This window comes from Aegilops tauschii, chromosome 3 (genome assembly GCF_002575655.3).
Source record: "Aegilops tauschii subsp. strangulata cultivar AL8/78 chromosome 3, Aet v6.0, whole genome shotgun sequence".
Classification (NCBI taxonomy): Eukaryota; Viridiplantae; Streptophyta; class Magnoliopsida; order Poales; family Poaceae; genus Aegilops; species Aegilops tauschii.
Genome location: NC_053037.3, coordinates 537,028,791 through 537,039,053, shown reverse-complemented (window position 1 = coordinate 537,039,053; position 10,263 = coordinate 537,028,791). Strand labels below are relative to the sequence as shown.

Here is a 10,263-nt window from a genome sequence, read left to right as displayed (position 1 = left end):
TTTAAATAGGCTATGGAGACTACGGCCTGTTTTATGTGCGGTATTTAAAAATATATATAAACATGTGTACTATATAGATGTGCGTATTGCATATTTGGTTTTCAAAAATATTATTTTAATTATACGAACATTTCAATTATTATATATACGCACATTTTGTACAGTTCAATGTTTGAATAATTAATTAATAATTTAAAATTTAGACTGTTAAACGAATATTCAGTCGTGGCTAATATGTAAGTTATATAACTTTTTTGAATATAAGTCATGAATAAAAAATTTACACAAGCGAATAGTCATAAATATTTAGTAAATGTTTGTGTTCATCATATTATATAATTTAAATATAAGCCTTAAGCGTATATTTTTTTGAATTTTAAAAAAATATTTATCTAATAAACATTATCAATGTCCATATTAACTAAATATAAGCCGCAAGTGTATACTTGAATGTTTTTATCTACTAATCATTATTTGTATATATAATATTTTTTAACACACAAATATGTGAATGTACCTTTATTACTTACAAATTATCTTTTTAAAAATAGTGCGAGCAAAATGGGCCGTAGTTCCCGCAGCTCAATTAAGCTCCACATGAGTCCCCGTGAAGTACATATATGTTGATTATCCATATTAGACAAAATACATATATGTACAGTATCATGGTCCTGCTTTTCTTTAAAAATAATTTGAGGGTGTTTTGTGCAAAAAATACGTCGCTGTGGTTGGTTGTTTCAGAAAATAATTATTTTCAGAGTGTTTTGTGTAAAAATACATCACGCCCAGCGCCATCAGTCATTGACAAGTGGGGCCATACATATGGATACGCCCGCATATGCGTAGTGTGACCGTATGTGCACGCTTGAGTTAAGTTATGTGACCAGAAAGCCGTATTTTCAAAGTTCTAGCACCAAACTGAACGTGCGACGCAAGTTCAATGACTTGCGGTGATATTACCTCGAAACGAAATAGTGTATGTGAAATTAATTGAAGCGGGACCAAACGAAGCGGGACGAAACCAAGAATATCACTTCTCTTTATTAATAAAGTAGGTATAGATTTGTTAGGAATAAATTAATTAAAATAATTAAGGAATAATTCATGCTTAATAGCAACCGACTTAAGTCTAACAACCGTCATTGGTTGCCATCCTTCGTAAGGGTCGCGTCCGTGAGACGCGTCCCCTCAGATTGTATATATAGCCTTTCATCATCAATAAAGATAACGATTCACTTGTCAGTCACTTGTACTTCAACAAGTTATCGGCACTTTTCTCTACCGAGAGCGGTTAGGCTACGAGAGGAGTGGAATCGGCCTCATGCCAACAAAGAAGAACATCACACAGAATAGAAGCAGAGGAAGAACCGGAGACGAGAGGATTGTCGTTGTCGCTAGTCTCCACCACCGGCGCACGAATGGGCGAAGGAAACCGTCTTCACGTAGGCCCTAGGTGTCTTTGGCGGTGAGAGCGCCCTAGCCCGTCGCGGTCTGGCCGCCTCTGTGCTCGTCGCGACCCTGGCCTCCAACGCGACGCACAATGGTCGCGGCCTCGGCCTCCTCTCCAAGACCATGTAATGTATGAATATTTATTTACCCTCCAGTATTTCCTTTAAGAGAAACATGCTGCCGTGAGCACATCAGGAATGATCACCCATTAATTTTTTAAGATATCAAGTCTATCGCAGCTTATAATTTTGTTACTTATAAAATGGAAAATCAACTTGAAGTTGAGATTTTGTGATCATATTTTTTTTGTAGATCCGGTTGAAAATCCCTTAGTACTTTACATCCTCTTATGATGGACTACCATTTCCATGGTAAAGAAACTTAGAATTGCTCAAAATCATTAGATTCACCCGACGGGTACTATGCCATTATTTGAAATTCCTGCTAGTATTGAGAATATTAAGCACGTCGATGGTCACAAAATAGAACCATGAGAAATTTAAAGTAGAGTGGATGCGAAATGACAACCAAAGACAGGATTACGTATTAATAGGGAATAGATCATTTTCACAAAAATGATCACAAAGGAACTCTCAAGTGTGTCAAATGTGTGCACATACAAATATTGTGCCTATGACGACCAAACCTACAAACATATAGTCGAACCACATCACAGTTTATTGAAAATGGCTAATAAGTTCAATGGGATAAATTTGAAAAATTACAAACATACAACCACACAAATATTTTGATAAGGGATTTCCCTCAGAATCTTCATCAGAAGAGAACAAGAATCTAGTGTAGTAAAAGGATTATGAACTCATTTGCATTGAGGATACGTTTGCAAAATATATTTTTTCCTCACGTAATCTTCTAGTTATCACAAAATATCATTAGCCCATACTTGTACTACTAGATGTAGTATGATGTTCAATATCACATTTCTCGAACATGATATTCAATAATTTTGAATGTATGTATCAACCCAACCGCCCACCAGCCCTGCCCACGCCTCGCCGCCGCCTCTGCCGTGCCGTTGCATCCCTAGCCATTCCTCTAAACCTCCCTACACCAAATATTCTGGTGGCTGCGGCCCCGCACCCTCCACCCGAACCAGTTAAACATAGCGCCGCTCTTCCATCGGTGACGTTCTGGCTGACACGGTCATGGATCGGCCTCGCCGGTGGAACACCGTGGCCGGCTGCACCACCCCGCGACTCGGGCGGCACACATGTGAGGAATCGACTGATGCCAAAAAAAAAGTTACGGAAATCCGAAAATGTTGACAGTCTCCGAAACATAGGTTTCGAGGGTCATCGAAATTTCCTTGCTATCGAAATTCGAAACCTTGGTTGACACTAGAGCAAAGTAAGCAACAAGCCAATATATATACGAAATTAACGCGGGAACATCGGGCTCGGACGAACGGCAGCCACCCCCCGGCCGGTACCAGAGCAAGTAGCTTGGCATGCATGCGTGCCCCCTGGAAATAGCACACGGCGAGCGCAAGGCACGGCGCATGCATGCCCGCCCGCCCGCGCACACACACGACGCGCCCGCGCAGGCCCGCTATCGCCAGGGACGAACGACGTACGTGCGTGCGACGGCGTCTCCGGTCCTACGCGCGCCGGTCTACCCAGCCATGGCTGTCGCCTCCCCTCGCCGCGGCCGCGGCCGCGGCGGCGCCGTCGCTCTCCTCCTCCTCCCCGTCCTCCTCCTGGCGCCGGGCGTGGCAGGCTTCAACACCGAGTTCGAGGAAGACAAATCGCCCAAGCTCCCCCGCTGCGACAACCCCTTCCAGAAGGTGCCCGCCGATCGATCGATTCGACGAATCATCCATCATGGCGAGTTCACTGATTACATCTACGCGCAGGTGAAAGTGGTGTACTGGGTGGACGGCGAGCAGATGAGCGCCCTGATCGGGATGACGGCGAGGTTCGGCGGGATGGTGCCGGACACGGCGTCCGCCGCTGAGAGGCTCCCCGCCGTGATTCCCAGCTCCAAGACCGGCTGCCAGAAGTCCCCCCAGGCAATTAAACCACTCTCCCTGCCGGCGCGCGCAGACACACACACACACACGCACGCCCATGTGTTCTGAGCCGCATTTCCTTCGCTGCAGCTGGCTGGCAACATCGCCGTGACGGAGCGCGGCGAGTGCACGTACCTCGAGAAGGCGAACGCGGCCGCGTCCAGCGGCGCCAAGGCGCTGATCATGGCCAACGACATCGACGGTCAGTCATCTGCATCATTTCCATCATCCATTACAACTGCACGCACGCCATAGACACAGGGCACCGGTGCGTGCGAGCTGAACTGACGAGCAGAGCTCTTTGGGCGGCTGGCTGGCAGATGTGGGGAAGATGGTGTGCAGCAAGAACGACACGGCGCTCGACTTCAAGATCCCGGTCGTGATCGTGTCGCGGTCTTCCGGGCTCAAGATCTTCGAGGCCATGGACGGCGCGAAGAAGGGTGAGGACACCTGAATCATCATAACTCAGTTGGTCGCCATACATACTGCTCCTTCTACTACATGATTTGCGGCGACCGATTATGTGCGGGCTCAGCTTGGTTGATTTGCAGTGGAGATGCAGCTCTACTCGCCGAACAAGGCGGCTTTCGACGGCGCCATCCCTTTCCTCTGGCTCATGGCCGTCAGCACCACCGCCTGCGCCGCCGTCTGGACCGCCGTGGTCGTCGGCGAGGAGGTAATAAGAAATTAAAACAAAAAGATGGTTTCGTTTCAACAGATTTCATGCACGGCGGCAGTATCATCATTCATATGGATGAAACGGCTGGACCGCGACCGACCGACCGCGTGCGTGTAGGAGAAGAAGGCTCCTTCGGGGGACGGCGAAGGAGACCAGGAGGCTGCCAAACCCGAGGAGCCTGAGATCGTGGAGCTGCAGGCCGAGACGGCGTTCGTGTTCGTCATCGTGTCCTCCTGCGTCCTGCTCTTCCTCTTCTTCTTCAACTCCATCTGGTCCGCCTGGTTGATGGTCGGGCTCTTCTGCCTCGGCGGCCTCCAGGTAATCACATGGTCGATCCATCGTGGCTTGTTCCATCTCTGTTCTGACGGCCTGCCCCTGTATATTTCACGTTCAGGGCTTGCACTTCCTTGCGTCGACACTCATTGTCAGGTACAGTATATAGATGACCCGCTGACACTTAAATCTCAAACTCATCTGAATTCTTGGATCATTCTCTGTCATCTTAACTTGATGTGGATGGGCAGAGCATGCAAGAAGTGCGGCGACACGAAGATAAAGCTCCCGGCGGTCGGGAACGTGACGGCGGTGACGCTCGTCGTGCTGCCGATAGCGCTGTTCATCGTCATCATGTGGGCGACGCACCAGACCTCGCCGTTCGCCTGGGTTGGCCAGAACCTCATGGTAGGTCGTCAAAGAAAAGAAAAAGTTGTTAAATTCCACCGTCTGTTTCTATTTGATTTCCATGTGTTTTTACTTACTTGATGCTTAATTAATTCTTCTTTTTCCAGGGCATTGGCATGATGATCCTCGTGTTGCAAATAGTGCAAATGCCAAACATAAAAGTAAGACCACCGTCACCATGAACATTCATTCTAGCTACTCTGGCTTGTCAATTGCATTGATCTTGCGCATTTTTAGGTTGCGTCGGCGCTTCTGATCAGCGCGTTTCTCTACGACATATTCTGGGTGTTCATCTCGCCCTTGATATTCAAGAAGAGCGTCATGATCACGGTAGGTTTTCTCCCACTATAGCAAACTGTAAATCCCTGCATAACACCTGCAGGTGATCTGGTACTTGGGACGCGTGTGTGGATGTGATGTAGGTTGCCAAGGGCACGGACAACGGGCCGAGCCTGCCGATGGTCCTGAAGATGCCCAAGGAGTTCGACGTGTGGAACGGCTACGACATGATCGGCTTCGGGGACATCCTCTTCCCTGGGCTCCTCGTCGCCTTCAGCTTCAGGTAAGAAGCACAGGGCCTGAATCCCCACCTTCCTCTGTTGGACACAACATAATTACCAGCTGCTGCTGCTGCTGGGTTGCATGATGCAGATATGACAGAACACACGGCAAGGGTGTGGCCAACGGTTATTTCCCCTACGTCATGATCGGCTACGCATTTGGTATGCCCAATTTCCTGAATCTCGTGATAACAACATTAAGAAGCTGTTGCTAACTGACATAACTACCTGAAAATCGACAATGCAGGCCTGTCATTCACGTATGTTGGCCTGTACCTGATGAAGAGCGGCCAGCCGGCCCTGCTCTACCTCGTCCCCTGTACCCTAGGTACCATTACCAAGCAGCCCAGTCCGGTCATGGCGCCAACTTGGAGAATTTCGAGCTCTTGGCATGTAGTACTATGGGTTAATCTTGTGGTCTGAAATTGATCTTGCAGGAACCATCGCTGCGCTGGGCGCGCAGAGAGGGGAGCTCAGCCAGCTCTGGAACGCCAAGGCATAGCACTATAGCAGTATCGTGGATGGAATGGAATGGAATGCTCCTACTCCCTAGTTGACAGCCAGATTTGGCTCCAGGCGTACGGTGGCCTCGAGAGCTACAGATCCTCTCAAGTTAATCCGGCAAAAGAAAGATGAAACATGTGTAATTTTCGTAGCCATTGTTAGTGTGTCCATATGTTAATTGTAGGGTGCAGGTTAATTAACCATGTACTATTTATACGATGCTATGCTATACTAGTAGCTGTTAGTAATACTGTTGTATGAGACGAGATGGAACGCAACTCTGTCCCAAGAAAAAGCTCTTGATCCAAATCATATATGATCATAACCACTAGTAGTAAGTACGTAGTCTACACGCCGGAGATCGTGTTAACTTGGCTCGATCGAGCTTTTCAACGAGCCGGCCTGCCTACTGCACTGGCGCTTGCAGTGTCACCACGATCGGGCTCACGACGGCGTGCCGGCCGTCGCTCCACGTCAGCGCCCCGCTCCTCACCAGGGAGCTCCCGGGCTCCATCTTCGCCCGCGCCGCGGCCTCCACGTGCACCGTGAAGCTGAGCTTCTGCCCGTCGCGCCGGAACGCCAGCCGGTCGGGCCGCACCGTGACATTGCACCCCTCGGGCGCCCTCACGGTGGCGCGGTACGCCGACCTGCCGCCGCCCACGTTGGTCACCGTGCGGATGAAGTGGGTCCTCATCCTCGCCTTCGCGCCGTCCGCCACGAACGTGGCCGACAGGGACGGGTAGTTGAGGTTGCCGGCGTGGCCGGCGCGGCGCGCGCCCCGGCAGTCGGCCTGGCGCCGCGTGATCGCCCGGATGTTCTGCTCCGTGTAGTTCAGGTTGCAGAGGAAGTTGAGGTAGTCCAGGGGCGCGATGTCGTAGACGAGGCCCGGGTCCATGGCGCGCATCGGGTCCACGTGCCCCGCGCCGAAGTCGAACACGTCCGCCACCTTGCCGGTGGACTCGTCGGTCATGGTGCCGTTGCTGTTGTCCCTTGTGTAGGCCGTGGTCATGAGCGCCGACTTGATGGCCGCGGGGCTCCACGTCGGGTGCGCCGCCTTGAGCAGCGCCGCGAGGCCGGAGACGTGCGGGCAGGCCATGGACGTGCCGGAGAGGATGTTGAATTCCGTGCGCCGGCCGTCCGAGGGGATGCCTGCCGGGCCCACGCCGCTGGGCCACGCGGCGAGGATGTTCAGGCCGGGGGCTATCAGGTCCGGCTTCAGTGTCTCTGGAGATTGGGGGTTCGGGCCGCGCGCCGAGAACGCCGCCACCACCGGCGCTGGGTGCACGCCGAGGTGGGTGCCTTGGAACAGGATGGTGCCCGTGGCCGGCTTCTGCGGGGTGGACGACGCGATGTACTTACGGAGCTTCTCGCCGGCGGCTGCACCCACGGCGGTGGCTGGCAGGACATGGCAGTCGGCTACCAGGCCCTCCCCGTCGAACGCCCCGTTGGCAAGCACCATCCCGGCGGCGCCCGCGCGGTGAACCACGTCGCCCTTGGCGGCGCGCGAGTTCACGCCGCGGTCGCACACCACGATCTTCCCGCGCACGGCCGCCTGGTCCAGCGACCCGTCGAGGCACGTCGACGCCGAGTAACTGGTTGCCCCCGCGTACACCAGCTCGTACATTTTGCCGGACTGGAGCACCGGCCCGCCGTACACGCTCACGCCGTCGAGCACTTGGCCGTTGCCGAGACGCACGTTAGCCGGGAAGGCGCGGTCCATGGACCCGGCGCCTACGGTGGTCATCCAGGGCGCCACATTGGTCACAGAGAGACCACCTGGGCCGCCATTGCCGGCCGAAGCGGACACGACGATGCCAGCCTCTGTAGCGCCGAATGCCCCAATTGCGATGGCGTCCAGATAGTACGGCACCACGGCACCGCCGACGCTGAGAGAAACAACGTCGACGCCGTCAGCGACGGCGGCATCGAAGGCCGCGAGGATGTCGGAGTCGAAGCAGCCGCCCACCCAGCACACCTTGTACGCGGCGAGGCGAGCCTTGGGCGCCATCCCGGATGCCACGCCGCGCGCGTAGCCGAGGGTGGACGCCGGGAACACGTAGCGGCCCGCGGCGATGGACGCCGTGTGGGTGCCGTGGCCGTCGTTGTCGAGCGGCGACCTGACCTCGGCGGTCTCGTTCATCCGGCCGGAGGTGGCCTCGTAGCCCGCGGAGAAGAAGCGCGCCCCGACGAGCTTCCGATTGCAGGAGCCGGGCGGGAAGCCGGGCCCGGACGCGCACACCCCGCGCCACCTGGGCGGGACGGGGCCGAGGCCGCGGTCGCGGAAGCTGCGGTGCGCGGGCGAGATGCCGGTGTCGATGACGGCGATGACGAGGTCGGAGCCGAAGTCGGAGTCGGCGAGGATGGCCGAGGGCGGGGAGGAGAGCATCCCGAGGAACCGTGGCGAGCGCGTGGTGGCGAGGTGGCGGACGCGCTCCGGCAGCACGGCCGCCACCCCGTGGGCGCCGGCCAGCGCCGCCGCGGCCGACGGCGACATCCGCGCCGAGAACCCGTGGAGGGCGGCGGAGTAGGTGTGGATCAGCGGGCCGCCCTCCGGCCACCCCCCGCCGCCCCCGGACGCCGCCAGCACCGCCGACTCGTACCAGTGCGCGTGGGTCGGGAAAGCCGACGGCTTCGCGTCGGCGTCCACCCGCACGATGTACGTCCTCTCCCCTCCCGTGTCCCCGCCGGAGGCGCCCGCCGCGGCGACGAGGAGGAGGGGCAGCAGCGGGAGCAGATGGCGCGGCATTGCGCAATGGCGGATCGGGAGCGAGATTGGGGAGCAGGGAGTGGAGTGGAGCGGCGAAGGGGAAAGCCGCGCAGCGCCTGCCTCGGGTAAAGGTCAAGGAGACAGCGTGGTGGTGCCGTGGCGTACGATGGAGCAGAGAGGCGGTGTGGCTCTGGCTCGCGGGGCTGGACCGGACCGGACCGGACTGAAGTCATCTTGCAGAGGTGTGTGGTGGGTTTGGATGGATTTGGCGGGCCGACCCCGCCGTGTGGGTGGGTCAGCACTCGTTTGGACTCTTGATCGGTTGTTCGTTACCCCCGTTGTTTGTACGCGCCCCCACTCGAAGAAAAAGTTTGTTTGTACGTCCAGACGCGTGTTGTTTTTGCCTGTCACGGGTTGAAACCTGGAAGTTTGTACTCGAAGAGTAGGCACGCTTTGGTAAGTGTTGCACTGGTAGTAGTACCTTACGACAGAGTAATTATCTTCTTTTTCACAAACGAAACTATGAAAAGTGTTGCAGTTGAAATCGCCAAAGACAATGGAACAAACCAAGACAATAGATAGAGCAAACAAAGATAAGGCCAACTCCATCCTGTCCGGCTGCGTCCGTTCGAGGTAGAACGGACGAATAACGCGGCCCAACGCGCGGCCCCAAGCGGACAAATGTTCGGATTTCGTCCGTTTTCGACTCATTCCCGGCACAAACTTGCGCCGAGTTTGGGGTGAAACGGACATCGCGCGTACGGGCTGTCGGGGGTTGGGTGCGACATATGCCAATGGATGGCTTATCATGGTGGGAGCGAGTAGAACGTCGCCGGTGCCTGGAAGCGGGATAAGGCGTAGACACGAATGCCGGCGAACTTTACCCAGGTTCGGGGCTCTCCGTGGAGATAACACCCCTAGTCCTGCTCTGCGGGGTCTCCGCATGATCACTAAGGCACTAGTGATACAATGGTGCTCCTTGAGCTGTTTGCTAGAGGTGGAAGAAAGTAGGCTAGCTCTCTCCTTTCTCTATGGGTGAGTCTAGTTCTAACAGGTTGGGAACCCTTTGCATGGGTGCCCTGGGGGTTTATATAGGCCTACCCCCGGGGTACATTGGTAATCTCGCCGGGTGTACCCGGCTGTCAGTGTCTCCGGCCTCCGGCTTCTCCGCTGGCTGTTGGGGCCCGTCGACTGGTCTGGTACGGAGCCGACAGGCCGCTCCCGCCGCTCGCGGGTCTTGCCGGCTACTGATTACTGTAGCCGTGATGCTAATGACGCAGGCCTGGTCGGGGGAGCGTGGCTACAGCCTCGTCGCCTGGCGGGCGTTCACTGTAGCCACTCCGTGTCTTGTCTGGTTAATGGCTCACGGGTCCTGAGGGGGGAGTTGGCCGCCTGCTAGAACTCGGCCGCCCTAGGGTCCGGCTGGTCCGGCTTCCTCCGCCTTCTGGGTTCTCACTGCCTAGTGGGGCCCGCCGCCCGCCGCCTGCGGGCCGTACCGACAGGCCGTCGTGGGAACAGGGCTCCGCCCGTCGGGGATTACGTCAAGGGGGGAGTGGCAACAGTGCCGCGCCGTGCGGAGATCCCCGTCTGTACGGGGCATTGTGGCCACGCCCGGCCCTGGATTTGGGAGGGGTGGGCTACACTCTAGCCACTC

The 10,263-nt window shown here is 55.1% G+C and overlaps 2 protein-coding genes across 2 annotated transcripts; one reads left to right on the top strand and one right to left on the bottom strand.

Moving 5' to 3' along the window:
- Positions 1 to 2,968: 2,968 nt before the first annotated feature.
- On the top strand, positions 2,969 to 6,037 carry LOC109782520 (signal peptide peptidase-like 3). Its single transcript, XM_045235106.2, has 14 exons — positions 2,969 to 3,253; positions 3,323 to 3,502; positions 3,569 to 3,680; positions 3,799 to 3,918; positions 4,030 to 4,154; positions 4,275 to 4,475; positions 4,552 to 4,586; positions 4,682 to 4,838; positions 4,946 to 4,999; positions 5,076 to 5,168; positions 5,261 to 5,400; positions 5,490 to 5,560; positions 5,646 to 5,726; positions 5,836 to 6,037. The coding sequence occupies exons 1-14, from the start codon at positions 2,969 to 2,971 to the stop codon at positions 5,898 to 5,900; spliced, it is 1,719 nt and encodes a 572-aa protein (XP_045091041.1). The 3' UTR covers positions 5,901 to 6,037.
- A 135-nt stretch (positions 6,038 to 6,172) lies between these two features.
- Positions 6,173 to 8,829, bottom strand: LOC109782522 (subtilisin-like protease SBT1.5). The gene has a single exon (XM_020341145.3). The coding sequence runs from the start codon at positions 8,646 to 8,648 to the stop codon at positions 6,309 to 6,311; it is 2,340 nt and encodes a 779-aa protein (XP_020196734.1). The 5' UTR covers positions 8,649 to 8,829; the 3' UTR covers positions 6,173 to 6,308.
- Positions 8,830 to 10,263: the final 1,434 nt, after the last annotated feature.